We start from the raw sequence: 15454 nt of genomic DNA, 5'->3' as shown, positions 1-15454 counted from the left end.
CCCAGACTGGGGGTGAATCAGCCTGACTGAGACACACCCGTCCCATAGAACAGATGGCTATGGAGATTGCCAGGATGACTGAACAGCTGCTTGTTGGTAATGGTGAATCACCGTGAGCAGGTGATAAAGATAGTGTCGAAATCACCTTGGCACATGTTGATAATGAAGGAGGTCATGTTGTTACTTTGCTGAATTCAATGGGACGTTAGCATGAGAGGGAGCACAACAATGGGGCTGCATCATAAGGGCAACACAAGCATGGTCAAGGCAATGGTGTGCATCGCAGCATGCTTTCACTATGAGAAGTGCTATATCTAAATAACTCATTTTGTGTCTCACACAGGTCCCAGCTCTACTGCCTCACCGCCCCAAGACCAGACCATCCCTTGGAATCAAGAGGAGGAAGGGAAGTTCAAGGAGGCAGCATTACATCATGTTAGCCCACACTCCACTAGCTCAGATAAAGCACAGTGGAGGGGTGTGGTGCACGTGTAGAGTCAGTGGCACAGCGTGAAAATCACCACACTTGAGTGCAGAAGGAAATGTCAGAGTCAGATATCTGTACACAGTTCCTGTGTTGTAATTGCCATGTATTTCCAGATAGAAGAGAGTGTGCATTCCAGAATGGCAAACAGAAACATTAATAACTTGTTTTTATGCAATACCTACTGTGGCTACAAGATTTCCCCAAATGTTTAGGGGTTAATTACATATTTTTTTGAAGTGTAGCCATTATTTTAATTCAGGCAACTAATTTGCACACAAGGGCTCACAAATGACAATGAGATATTGATCTATTTTAGTGATGACTGAGTCGTAAATGTTGACCAGGACCGCAGGAGGATTTGTCTTCAAATAATACCAACGGATATTCTACATTCATTTTGGAGGAGAAAAGTGGTTAAATAGGCTTTGTTCTAACCTCTCATTTGAAAGTCAACAAATTGCTGTTCTGCTTTGGATGCATATAGTTAGCTGTTTCAACACCATTCATGGTGTTCATGCCATCCATTTTTCTTTGCTATGTGCACTAGTTCACACTTGTCCATATTAAATTTCATCTACTGTTGGTATCTCACTCAGTGATTCCCCATCATGCCCCAACACGAGCATGGTCAAGGCAATGGTGTGCATCACAGCATGCTTTCACTATGAGAAGTGCTCTTAATGCACTTTTTTTTTTGCTTTCCACAAAGTCAAATGTTCTTCAATCAAATTTGAGAATTGAACTTCTCTCCAAAGTTTTTCTATCATGTAATAGTGAACAATATGATTAGCTTTCTCAACTTCTTAATACCATTTATTGAACTGTTCAGCCCACTGGGTAACACTTAATTTTCCAATATTGTTGTCCTTATTTTGATAGTTGTTTGTTCTTTTTAAAACATGATTTGCTATTTCCACTGCATTTAAGAAAACTTGTTCAGCACCTGAATCATCCAGTCAGCACCTCAATCATTCCAGTCCTGGGAAAGCGCTGCAGGAGTTCCTCAGGATCATGTCCCTTCCTTCCATCATAAGGTCAGGAGTGGATAATTACACAACATTCAACATCATTCTCGAATCCTCAGATGTCCATATGCAGTAAGGCCCGGACAACATTAGGACTTGGGCAAATAACATTTTTTTTTATTCATTTACGGGATGTGGGCGTCACTGGCTAGGCCAGCATTTATTTCCCACCCCTAATTGCCCTTGAGAAGGTGGTGGTGAGCTGCTTTCTTGAACTGCTGCAGTCCACGTGGTGTAGGTACACTCACAGTGCTGTTAGGGAGGGAGCTCCAGGATTTTGACCCAGCTACAATGAAGGAATGGCAATATATTTCCAAGTCAGGATGGAGTGTGGCTTGGAAGGGAACTTCCAGGTGGTGGCATTCCCATGTATCTGCTGCCCTTGCCCTTCTAGATAGTAGCGGTCGTGGGTTTGGAAGGTGCTGCCTAAGGAGCCTTGGTGGGTTTCTGCAGTGCATCTTGTAGATGGTACACATTGCTGCCACTGTTTGTCTGGTGGAGGGAGTGAATGTTTGTGGAAGGGGTCCCAATCAAGTGGGCTACTTTGCCACACAAGTACCATGCAACAACCATCTCCAACAAGAGAGAATCCAAACATCTCCCCTTGACATTCAATGGCATTACTACACTGAATCCCCCACTATCAACATGCTGGAAGTTACTATTGACCAGAAACTAAACTGGACCAGCCATTTAAATATTGTGACTACATGAGCAGGCAGAGGCTAGGAATTCTGAGGAGGACAGCTCATCTCCTGACACCCCAAAGCCTGCCACCACCTACAAAACACAAATCAGGAGTGTGAAGGAATACTCTCCACTTTCCTGGATGAGTGCAGCTTCAACAACAGTTAAGAAGCTTGATACTATCCAGGACAAAGCAGCCTGCTTGATTGGAACCCCATCCACCAGTTCAAACATTCACTCCATGCATCACCAAAGTATAGGGACAGCAGCATGAATCATCTACAAGATACACTGCAGCAATTCATCAATGCTCTTTTGACAGCGTCTTTCAAACGCATGACCATTACCACTAGAAGGACAAGGGCAGCAGATGCATGGGAACACCACCACCGACATGTACGCTGGGATGCGGGGAGCCCACCTTCAGTGTATAATCCAGCCCCAATTTTCAGAAAAGTGTATAGTACTAAAATTGCTATATAAATGCAAGTCAGTCTTTTTTTTCCCCCAATTTTTGCACTTCCAGCAAGAAATTTCACCCATCAGCAGTATCTACCAGTTTGCACAATGTTTGAAAAATTCCCATACAATTGACTGGATTGTCCTGGAATTTTAAATACCACATTCTAGTTACCGTTTTATACTACAAAACTGCTGGTTGAGGGCAGCATGGGACAAACATGTTATAGAATGCTGTTCCTCTTGTGATCATAAAATTCTATACAGTAACATTAAGAATGGAAGAGCAAGGTGTGGATAAAATAAAGTGATCTAGTAGACAAACTGCAAATTTTTTAAAACTTTTTTTTTTTCAAATTTTCTTTATTTTAATTTAAACATTTTGCTTTCCTAATTATTGCTCTGCAGCAGATGTCAGTCTTGCCCCAATATTAGCACTCTTGCCTCCGAGTCTGAAGATTGTGGTTACACTTCAAAAGTATTTCATTGATTGTGAAGCGCTTTCGAATATCCTGAGGTCAAGTTCTGTCTCTTTCTTTCTTATACTTTAGCTAATATAAAGCTGGTGCTGTACAAAGGTCTACCTTCAGAAGGCCAAGATGATCAGCTTAAACTGGAGTTATATACAGACTTAATATTGCTTTGATGAGAGAAATATATCAACTTAATGCAAATTACCTGTGTGACCAGCCTATGAGTTAAGAAACACTGGGCAATTTCATTTCAAGACCAGTAGCAATTTGTAGATTTAATAGCTTGATTCAGAAAATACGAATGGGCCTGTCTGACATCAGTCTACTATTGGCCACTGGAAGTGATAAAACTACTTTAATATCCAACATGTAAAAAGCAGCAGGAATTAGGAGCACCATAAAGTAACAATAAATGATGCAGTAAAACTTAAGTTTCTCAAACTCACACTGAACTAATTACTCAGGACACTTCAACTTCACACAAAAACCAAGGTGTCTGTGTTTGAAGCAATAACAACAAGAACTTATATTTATATATTGCCATTAATGTAATGAAACTTCCCAAAGTGTTTCACAGGAGCATTATAAAACAAGATACGGCGCCAAGTCACATAAGGAGATATTAGGTCAGATGGCCAAAAGCTAAAAGGTAGGTTTTAGGGAATGTATTAAAGGAGAAAAGCAAAGTGGAGAGGCAGAGAGATGTAAGGAGGATATTCCAGAGCATAGGGCCTAGGCAACTGAAGGCTCGGCCACCAATGGTGAAACGTTTGATAAATGCTCAAAGAACCAGAGGAATGCAAATATCTCGCATGGGATGTGTGGTTGGAGGAGATTATAGAGATAGGGAGGGGTGAGGTCATGGAAAGATTTGAAAACAAGGAAGAAAATTTAAAAATCCAGATGCTGCTTGACCAAAACCAATATAGGTCAGCAAACACAGGGGTGATGAGTGAACAGGACTTGAAGCGAGTTAAGACACGGGCAGCAGATTTGGATGCGCTCAAGTTTAAGGAGAGTAGAATGTGGGAGGCCAGCCAGGAGTGTGTTAGATTAGTCAAGTTGAGAGGTAACGAAGGCATGAATGAGGGTTTCAACAGCACATTCTGGGGCAGGGATGAAGTCAGGTGATATTATGGAGGTACATACGAACAAACAAATTAGAAGCAGAGGTAGGCCATTCAGCCCCTCGAACCTACTCTGTCATTTGATAAGATCATGGCTGATCCAATTGCAACCTCTACTTTCCTGCCTACCCCCTACCACCTTTGACTCACTTATCAGTTAAGAATCAATCTAACTCGGCTTTAAAAATATTTAATGACCCTCTCCCTACTGCTCTCTGGGGAAGAGAATTTCACAGACTGATGACCCACAGAGAGAAAAAAATTCTCTCCTACAAGGGGAAACATTTTGTCAGCATCCACCCTGTCAAGTTCCCCCTTAGATTTTAAATGTTTCAGTACAATCACCTCCAATGGATACAGACCCAAACTGTCCAACTTTTTCTTGTAAGACAACCCTTCATTCCAGGAATCAGTCGAGTGAACCTTCCCTGCACTGCTCCTAATGCAATTGCACCCTTAGATAAGACCAAGGCTGTACACAGTATTCCAGATATGGTCTCACCAATGCCCTGTACAACTAGACAAAACTTCCATTTGCCTTCCAAATCACTTGCTACACCTTGTGATTCATGTACCAGAACACTCAGATCCCTCTGTGTACTCTCTCCATTTAAATAAAATTCTGCCTTTCTATTCCTCCTACCAAAGTGGACAAGTTCACATTTTCCAGATTATACTCCATCTGCCATATATTTTCCCCAATCACATAACCTATCTACCTCCTTTTGCAGGCTCCTAATGTCCTATTTGCAACTTATTCTCCTACATATCTTCATTTCATTAGCAAATTTAGCAACTATGCATTTGGTCCCTTCTTCCAAGTCATTGATATAGATTGTAAATACACTCTTCCTCAAACCGAACGTGAAATTTAATCATGTTATGATCACTGCTACCTAGTAGCTCCTTTACTATGAGATCTACCTAGGGGCTACTTCAGAAGCTAATCATGGGATCAAATGTGGCACCATGGCTGTAAACAGACTAGTTTAATCTCAGACTGTTTAGGGAACGGATGGATTTGGCAGCTAGGGAACAAAGTTTGGAGGTGAGACCAAAAACAATGGTTTGTCTTTCCAATATTTAATTACAGAAAATTTTTGCTCATCCATTACTCGATGTCTGATAGGCAGTCTGATAATTTGGCAACAGCAGGGGAGTCAAGTGAGGTAGCGCTAAGGTAGAGTTGGGTGTTGTCAACAGGCTTGTGAAAACTAACGTACTTTCAGATGATGGGGCAGTTTGTAGATAAGAAGTAGGAACAGCAGCGATGCAAGAAGAGGAAGAGAAGTCATTCCAAATGATACTCCGGATACAATTAGATGAATAAGAATGGTGCCAGATGAGCAGTCCCACCCAGCTGGATGACAGTGAAAGTATTGGAGAGGATGGTGTAGTTAACTGTTTCAAAGGCTGCAAACAGGTGAAGGACAAAGAGGGAAAGTTTACCTTTGCCACAGTCTCATAGCATGACATTTGCCAATAACATAATTTAATAACATTACCTGAGTGTTGAGCAGTTCTTCACATTTCTGCGTTTGATTATCTATGGTTGTTTGAAGGTGTTTTCCACTTGCTTCTTGCTGCTGCTGCACAGCAGACTTTGTTAATGCCTTGAACAAAGAGAACAAGCCAAGTAAAACAGATTATATGTTCAAGCACACTAACATTTATTTTTTCAACTTATTCATTTTAAAAGACTAAAGAAAATACAATCTCAATTAAATTTATATCTTTCAGAAAACGTCTATTAAGGCATTTACTCTTTTGATTTGAAGGTTATTAATATAAAATGAAATTCAGTCTCGTATAAATTGACCCAACTGAAGTTTCTGCATGCTTAATATCGCAGTCAGCATTCCCATTTCAAAGACTGCTTCTTCTGAAAATCCAGACATATCACAAGCAGCTGGGAAGGTAGTGGGTTCACTTGACTAAAGTGGGCTCAATTTAGTGATCTAAAGGCAGACCACACAGGACGCAGGCAAATGAAAGCTGCTGAAGGAAGAACCACCAGACATATTTCACCAACTGACAAATACCACATCCTCTGCACATTCAATCTGCATGCTGTGAAATCCCATGGGACAGGATGATGCTAAAAACGTCAAGTCAAGTAAAAGCAGATGGAAATTCTGAGAAGCGGAGCATAAAAGGCAATAAGGCAGACACGCCATTGTGTGGGTGTGGTAGAACAACTATAGTATCCTATGCAAAACCATTCCAGGGCTCTGGTTTTGTGGGAAAAGAACTACAGATGCTCCAAAAGGCAAAATGATCGAGTTGGACAGGTGTCCACACATCATTTTCTAATCCAAGTACATTGAAATGTGTAACACCTTTCATCCCTTCTCCAGATTAAATTGCAATATTTTAATTTTGCAAAATGTAAACTTTAATGATTATTTTCCAATTTTTGAAAAGTTATTTGCTAATTAACATTTTTCATTGGACCACATTTCTTTCTTTCAAGAGTTTCGGTTACAAAACAACCCACAAATGTCAGGCTTCAATTTCTACTCAGAATGATGACAACATTTATTGATGAGGAAGAGATTAACAAAAGTAAATGTGAGTTCTGTTACAAAGGGAGATAGGGGAAATCATAATGGGGAGGGGGTGGGGGTGGGGTAACAAAATCGCAGAGGCATGAAACAAACACTTTGTACCGGTCTTCATAGTGGAAGACACAAAAAATATTCCAGAAATAGTGGGGAACCAAGGATCTCATGGAAATGAAGAATTACATAGGATATACAGCTTAGACAAGCCACTCGACCCAACCTATCAATGTTGGTGTTTATGCTCCACTCTAATCTCCTCCTGCTTTCCTTATCCAACTATTAGCATAACTCTCCATCCCTTTCTACCTCACATGCTTACTTAGCCTCCCCTTAAATGCATTTATATTATTCACTTCAAACACTCCCTGTGACTGGTGAATTCTACATTCTCAATACTCTCTTGGTAAGGGAAAATCTTCTGAATCCTCTATTTGATTTTTTTGGAGGCTTGATGGCCTCTAGTTTTGCTCTTCCCCACAAGTAGAAATATTCTGTGCTCACTCTAGCAAAATCTAAAGATATCTATTAAGTCATCCCTTTTCTCTTTTCAGGAGCAAAGAAACCCAGTTTGTTCATCCTTTCCTGACATGCATATGCCCGCATTTCTGATATTATCTTTTCAAATCTCTTCTTGCATCCCCTTCAGTTCCTCTGTATCTTTTTTATATGGCAACAAGTGTGGTCTAACCAAGCTGTGATACAAATTTAGCATAACTTCTTTATTTTTCAATTCTATCCCTCTAGATACAAATCTGAGGGCTTGATTAATTTTTAACGGCCTTGTTAAGCTATGCCACTACTTTTTTGTATTTCCAGATCTATTGCTCCTCTACCCATTTAGATTCTTATTTTCTATGTAATATGCAACCTCCTTATCTTTCTTGCCAAAATGTAATACCTCTCATTTATCTATGTTGAAATTCATTTGCCAATTATATTTCCATTATGCAACTTAGTTAATATCTTATAATTTGTTGCAGTTCTTCTCAGCATTGACTATCCCCTCCAATTTCTTGTCATCTGCAAATTTAGAAATTGTGTTTTTGATTTGACAGTCTAAACCGTTCACATAAATTCTGAACACAGAATCCCAGCACTAATCCTTGTGGAACACCACTTTCCACCACTGTGTATAAGTACCCTTTACCCCCCCTCTCTTTTTCCTGCCTTGAAGCCAGCTAGTTTTCCTATTCTGCTGCTCATTCGCTGACCTTATTCATTAGTCTATATGGTACCTAATTGGAGGCTTTATGAAAATCTAGATAAATTACATCTCCTGCAAATGGTATGTCAGCCTTTATTACAAAGGGATTGAACTCAGAGTGAAGAAATCTTATTGCAATTGTATTGGGCCTTAGTGAGGCTACACTTGGAATACCTGTACAGTTTTGGCTTCCTTACATAAGGAAGGTCATATCAACCCTTGGAGGGAGTGCAACAAAGTTTCCCCACACTAATTCTAGGGATATGGGGATTGTCCTAGAAGAGAGATTGAAAAGGCTCAGCCTATGGTCTCTAGAGTTCAGAAAAATGAAAAGTGATCTCAGTGAAACATATAAACTTTTTAAGGGGCTTGATAAGCGTCATGACCACAGATCATAGCCCCGAATTACTTGCGGACATATTGAGCTTTTATTGAGTGTGCCTGTTTAAAAAAGGATATACAAGCAAAAGCTGGCTGGGGCCTTGAAGTAACCACTTGCTGGAAAATTCCTATGTAGATTACACTTGACCAACTAGCCCAGAGAATGGAATGTCACACCAAAAAAGTTGTCAAGGCCTACTTCAGACAGGGAAACTTCAAAGGAAGAGATGCAATGCAAAAACTGAACTGCGATCTCCTGAGGTTGCAGAGATAATGAAGGCTGAATACTATCTCAGCAGGAACCACCTCCTGTCAGTTATATACCAGGCCGTGGACTTGGTGTGAGTTGAAAATAAAGCAGATCTGGATGAAAGACATGTTTGTTTTTCCCTTCCAGGAATACACAAGAAAAGGGTTAAAAGCCAATTGCAACCCTGGTCTGTGTGCACTAGTTTTGGCCTGGTGTGCAAGGGTGTGCTGTGAAGGTCACAGCTGAAGGCATCCCTGCGCTTGCAGGTAAAAAAGTGCTCTCTCTCTCTGACTGGACTAGGGAACAGTATCTACAAGGGAAGGGATCCTTTTTAAATTAAACTTGTTGCAACCAACCAAGGGGGGTGAATAAAGAAGGGGAGCCAGTTCATCCCTCCTCACACAGGAGTATAACAATTTGGGGCACCTCTTCCTAGTTCATAACAATTTGGGGGATCCTCGCCCGGGGGCCAGTCGTAACAATTGGGTTGATGCTGGGAGAATGTTTCCCCTTTCAGGAGAGTCTAGAACTAGGGATCTGAGTCTCAGAATAAGGGGTTGGCCACTTAGGGCACAGATGATGAAAATTTTCTTCACTCAAAGGATTATGGATCTTTGGGATTCTCTACCCCTGTGGATGCTTAGTCATTAAACATAATCAAAACAGAGGTCAATAGGTTTTTGATACAACTGAAATTAAGGAATATGGAGATAGTGCCAGAAGTTAAACAATTTTAGAGCTTTTTTTTTAAATATAACAAACATGATCATTCTACACACAGCACAATCTATCTACAACACGCGAGATAAATTGCCTGTCATTTTGTGGAAATAGAAATCTTGCAAGATGCATCAATCCCAAAAGATTCTTTATCTTTAAATTTCTAAGATAGTACAATTTGGGCAACGTGGCAACAGCATAACTCTAATATTATTGTGCCACAAAATGGAACGATGCATGTTTGCAGCACTGATGACCTAAATAATACCAACTTCATGCCAATAAAGGGATGTTCCCAAGCCTTCACTTGGGCTGCTCTCATGGGCCTCTGTTACAGATCGGCATAATTGAAGGTGGCACAGAAAAACTACAAAAATATTCTCAAAATAATTTTTTCCCCCTATTCATGATACCAGCATTTTCAATCACTCAGACATGATAGCAGGAATCTGAATGGATGCATGATAGGCAGGGCCAAATATTTGGTCAAGGGGTCCTTCCACAAGCTCCCTGCCATCTGTTGCCATTTCTGTCAGATGTGGTGGCAGCAGCTGAACAGGTCTTCTCCAATACAGTAGGGTATATTCAAATAGCACATTAACTCTCCAGCTTTACCCCCACAGTAATGGTAAGGGATTTAATTTTTAAAAGATCCCATAATTGCAATCTGGAGCCGCATCTGTTTTTTTAAATTATTTGAAACTATTTGATCCTCCTTTCAAACTGCTTCTGAGCAGCTAGCCTGTTCCACTCTTGCAGCCAAGAAGCCTGCAGCAGCCAATTTCTTCACTTGCACCCCCTAAGGCAAGTTCCCCAATTGAAGCAGGAATGCCACAGGGAACCCACCAAAATTATATTCATTAGGCTGGTCCACAAAAATCCACTAGGATCAGCAGCAGAGGAATTGGTTGGCACAGAGTGGAGAATGACCCTTTAGGTATTAGTGTTCTTTAAAAGTTATTATTAACACCAATCTGAAAGAAAAAATCATACTGCACCTTTTAAGAAAAAGAGCAATGCTATCAGGTTCCACAAAAAATTGAAAAGCAAAACTTGTATGGACTATTGGGAGGAATTATAAATTGTGCTTAATATTCTAGAGAAAATGAAAAGTAAACAGAACAACTGTTTAAACAGCTAAAAAGATTATTCCCACTCAATATATCCCTAAATGTGCAACAGTACAACTAGAACAAGATTTTACAAAAACAAAAAAAAAATGAAACAACTGAGATAAGTCAAGATCTCATGGTCCACAATGCAGAACATTACCAAGAAAAAAACTTTAGATCAAAGACTAGGTTAAACCAAGAAGTGATGTATCAAGCAGGGTTTCAAAAATTTAGATTATAGAAGTCAGAGAAGTAATTGTAAGCAACATATTTTCTGAGGTGCAGAGAACGAGTCAGAGTAGAACACAGAAGATATTGTATTTAGGCCTTCGGAAGAACTAAAGCAGGAAGTCAGGGGGTTAGCTCCAATAATTGTATGTTGAGAAAAAATGAGTCTGAAGCTAGCCTGGACCTTAAAACAGGTTTATTACCAAGGCAGCAAAACAACAGACTCTCCCAGTTCCTCCCTCCCTCAGTGTTCCAGCTGTAGGTGCACCAATGGCTGCGTGAGTGGGGAGGAAGGTTCTAGACTATGAGGCTTTGTCAATGAGGTTTTAAAGAGAGACCTGCAGACAGTTCTGGAACAACGTGACGAAGTCTATGAGAAAATTGCTTAGTATCTCTAGCTGAAGAATATCACCGAATGGTTACTGGAGTCAGAAAGCAAGGAACTGAAATCAGGGGCGATCTGGGCTACATGCAGGCCAAAGTGCCTGACAAGTCGATGATTTTCGTATCAGTGGGGTATGGATTCTTCGTTGAGCTCAAATTTCCTGAAGCACTGAGCTTTATCAAGAGGAAGTCCCTTCAGCTGACTGAGTTGACAGAGAAGCTGTTGAAAGACTCAGCCAAGATTAAGGGCAACATCCGAACAGTGTTGGAAGCTCTCTGTAAACTCCAGGAGTTCACGGATTTACCGGTGGAGAAATATTCCGAAGGAGCCTGGCCTTCGGGTGGAGGAAGAGGCTGAGAGTGGAGTGGAGGCCGAAGAACACAGCTGAACAGCTTTCAATGTGCATATGATTCTGTAAAATAGAACGACAACGTAGGAGGTGGCAAGGGGGCTTTGTAACTTCTGCAATAGCCTTTGTTTAAATATTTATAAAAATCAAAAAAAAAAATCACCCGTTTAACAATGCCATAAAACCTTTACAATGTAATTGCCATTTAACAAAGTGATTGCCGCTGGACTTTAACACTGACAAAGATCAATAATCAGAATACTATTAGCAAACAGAGAAAAATCAGAAAAACTTTATGAAAAGTTAAAATGGTTAAAAGGATAAAGTAAAATTAGTTATATAAGAGATGATCAAGGTTTCTGGAGCACCTTTTTTTAAAAATCCGTCCATGGGATGTGGGCGTTGTTGGCTAGACCACCATTTATTGCCCGTCCCTAATTGCCCTCGAGAAGGTAGTGATGAGTGACCTTCTTGAACTGCTGCAGTCCATGTGGTGTAGGTACCCCCACAGTGCTGTGAGGGAGTTCCAGGATTTTGACCCAGCAACAGTGAAGGAACGGCGATATATTTACAAGTCAGAATGGTTCCCATGTGTCTGCTGCCCTTGTCCTTCTAGATGGTAGCAGTCATGGGTTTGGAAGGTGCTATCTAAGGAGGCTTGGTGAGTTCCTGCAGTGCATCTGGTAGTTGGTACACATTGCTGCTACTTTGCTTCAGTGGTGGAAGGAGTGAATGTCTGTGGATGGGGTGCAAATCAAGCAGACTGCTTGGTCTTGGACGGTGTCAAGCTTCTTGAGTGTTGTTGGAGCTGCACTGATCCAGGCAAGTGCATAGTATTCCATCACACTCCTGTCTTGTGCCTTGTAGAAGATGGACAGATTTTGGTGAGTCAGGAAGTGAGTTACTCATCGCAGGATTCCTAGCCTCTAACCTGTTCTTGTAGCCACAGTATTTATATGGCTCGCCCAGTTCAGTTTCTGGTCAATGGTAACCCCCAGGGTGTTGATAGTAGGGATTCAGTGATGGTAATGCCACTGAACATGGACATGGACTGCTTTAGTATCTGAGGAGTCGCGAGTGGTGTTAAACATTGTGCAATCATCAGCGAACATCCCCACTTCTGACCTTATGATGGAGGGAAGGTCATTGAAATTCCCTGGCTTATCTCTACAACCCTTCTTAAATAGCAGAACCACATTAGCTGTTCTCCAGTCCTCTGGCACCTCCCCCATGGCCACAGAGGAATTAAAAATTTGGGTCAGAGCCCATGTGATCTCCTCCCTTTGCTCCCTCAGCAGTCTGGGACACAGATCATCCGGACCTAGAGATTTGTCCACTTTTAAGCCTGCCAACACCAACAATAGTGTAATTATATTAGGTGATTTCAACTTTCCCAATATCAATTGGGATAGACATAGTGTTAAGGGCTTGGATGGAATGGATTTCTTGAAATGAAATCCAAGATTTCCCTTGTTGGACCCTCTACATATTGACCTAAAAGGTTCTCCTGTGCACATTTCAAGAAATCCATTCCATCCAAGCCCTTAACACTATGTCTATCCCAACTGATGTTGGGAAAGTTGAAATCACCTAATATAATTACCCTATTGTTATCGTTTTTACACACCTCCACAAATTGTGCACTTATTTGCTCCTCAATTTCCCGCTGACTATCTAGGGGCCTATAATAAACACCTAATAATGTGGCTGCTCCTTTTTTATTCCTAAGCTCTACCCACAAAGCTCCATTTGATGCGCCCTCCAAGATATCTCTCCTTACAGCAGTAACTGACTCCTTAACTAATAATGCAATGCCTCCTCCACTTTTACCCCCTCCCCTGTCTCACCTGAAGATTCTATATCCCGGAATGTTGAGCTGCCAATCCTGCCCTTTCCTGAAACACATCTCAATGATGGCTACTATACTCATAATTCCATGAGTCAATCCTCACCCTTAATTCATCCGTTTTATCTGTAATACTCCTGGCATTAAAGTAGAGGCCATCCAGCCTTGCCTTAATCCCTTGAGACTTAATGCAGCTATACTCCCTCTGACTTGATTGTTTTACTGTATTATGATGTGCCCCTATTCTGCTAACATTCTGTATCCCCTCCGCCTGACGAATGAATTTAAACTCCTCCCAACAGCACTAGCAAACCCACCCGCAAGGATGTTAGTCCCGCTCTGGTTCAGAGGTAGACCATCCCACTTGTACAAGTCCCACCTTCTCCAGAAACAGTCCCAGTAATCCAGGAATCTAAAACCCTCCCTCCTGCACCAACTCTTAAGCCACATGTTCATCTGCGCTATTCCATTTCTGAGCTCGCTAGCACATGGCACTGGGAGTAATCCAGAGATTACAACCTGAGAGGTCTTGCTTTTTAGTCTACTACTTAACTCGCTGAATTCTTGATGCAAGGCCTCATCCCTCTTTCTACCTATGTCATTGGTAGAAATGTACCATGACCTCTGCCTTATCACCCTCCCCCTTCAGGATGCCCTGCAGCCGTTCAGTGACATCCCGGACCCTGGCACCAGGGAGGCAACACACCATCCTGGAGTCACATTGACAGCCACAGTAGCGCCTATCTGTTCCCCTGACTATAGAATCCACCATTAGTATTGCTCTTCCTCCCTTCCTGTACAGACAGGCTGCTTGTGGTGCCAGAAGCTTGGCTCTGTCCACACTCCCTGGAGGAACCAGCGTCTGAAGTGCTCTCGTCAGGACTTGGAAAAATTTATTAATTTTGCTTCCAATCTCCACCCCTCCATCATTTTCACGTGGTCCATCTCTGACACTTCCCTTCCCTTCCTTGACTTCTCTGTCTCAATCTCTGGTGATAGACTGTCCACCAATATCCATTACAAACCCACCGACACCCACAGCTATCTCGACTACAGCTCCTCACACCCCACTTCCTGTAAGGACTCCATCCCATTCTCTCAGTTCCTTCGCCTCCGTCGCATCTGTTCCGATGATACTACATTCAAAAACAGTTCCTCTGACATGTCCTCCTTCTTCCTTAACCGAGGTTTTCCACCCACGGTCGTTGACAGGGCCCTCAATCGTGTCCGGCCCATCTCCCGCGCATCCGCCCTCACTCCTTCTCCTCCCTCCCAGAAACATGATAGGGTCCCCCTTGTCCTCACTTATCACCCCACCAGCCTCCGCATTCAAAGGATCATCCTCCGCCATTTCCGCCAACTCCAGCATGATGCCACTACCAAACACATCTTCCCTTCACCCCCCTTATCGGCATTCCGTAGGGATCGCTCCCTCCGGGACACCCTGGTCCACTCCTCCATCACCCCCTACTCCTCAACCCCCTCCTATGGCACAACCCCTTGCCCACGCAAAAGATGCAACACCTGCCCCTTCACTTCCTCTCTCCTCACCGTCCAAGGACCCAAACACTCCTTTCAAGTGAAGCAGCATTTCACTTGCATTTCCCCCAACTTAGTCTACTGCATTCGTTGCTCCCAATGTGGTCTCCTCTACATTGGAGAGACCAAACGTAAACTGGGCGACCGCTTTGCAGAACACCTGCGGTCTGTCCGCAAGAATGACCCAAACCTCCCTGTCGCTTGCCATTTTAACACTCCACCCTGCTCTCTTGCCCACATGTCTGTCCTTGGCTTGCTGCATTGTTCCAGTGAAGCCCAACGCAAACTGGAGGAACAACACCTCATCTTCCGACTAGGGACTTTACAGCCTTCCGGACTGAATATTGAATTCAACAACTTTAGGTCGTGAGTCCCCTCCCCCATCCCCACCCCCTTTCTGTTTCCCCCTTCTTTTTTTTTTCCCCAATAAATTATAAAGATTTTCCTTTTCCCACCTATTTCCATTATATAAAATAAAAAAAAACCCACTAGAGCTATACCTTGAGTGCCCTACCATCCATTCTTAATTAGCACATTCGTTTAGATAATATCACCAACTTTAACTTTAACACCTATGTGTTCTATTGTACTATTGTTGTTGACATCTTTTGATGATCT

The 15454-nt window shown here is 42.0% G+C and overlaps 1 protein-coding gene across 4 annotated transcripts in view; it reads right to left on the bottom strand.

Annotated features, from left to right (window-relative positions):
* LOC121293377 (coiled-coil domain-containing protein 91-like) overlaps positions 1-15454 on the bottom strand; it is a 188739-nt gene that overhangs the window by 62288 nt on the left and 110997 nt on the right. For all 4 annotated transcript variants that reach the window (XM_041216403.1, XM_041216401.1, XM_041216405.1 and 1 more), the window contains exon 8: positions 5764-5871. In XM_041216403.1, coding sequence (XP_041072337.1) covers positions 5764-5871 — 108 coding nt within the window. The remainder of the gene's footprint in view (positions 1-5763; positions 5872-15454) is intronic.

Source organism: Carcharodon carcharias, chromosome 21 (genome assembly GCF_017639515.1).
Source record: "Carcharodon carcharias isolate sCarCar2 chromosome 21, sCarCar2.pri, whole genome shotgun sequence".
Classification (NCBI taxonomy): Eukaryota; Metazoa; Chordata; class Chondrichthyes; order Lamniformes; family Lamnidae; genus Carcharodon; species Carcharodon carcharias.
The sequence above is the reverse complement of the archived record's forward strand: the minus strand, read 5'-3'. Positions and strand labels throughout refer to the sequence as shown.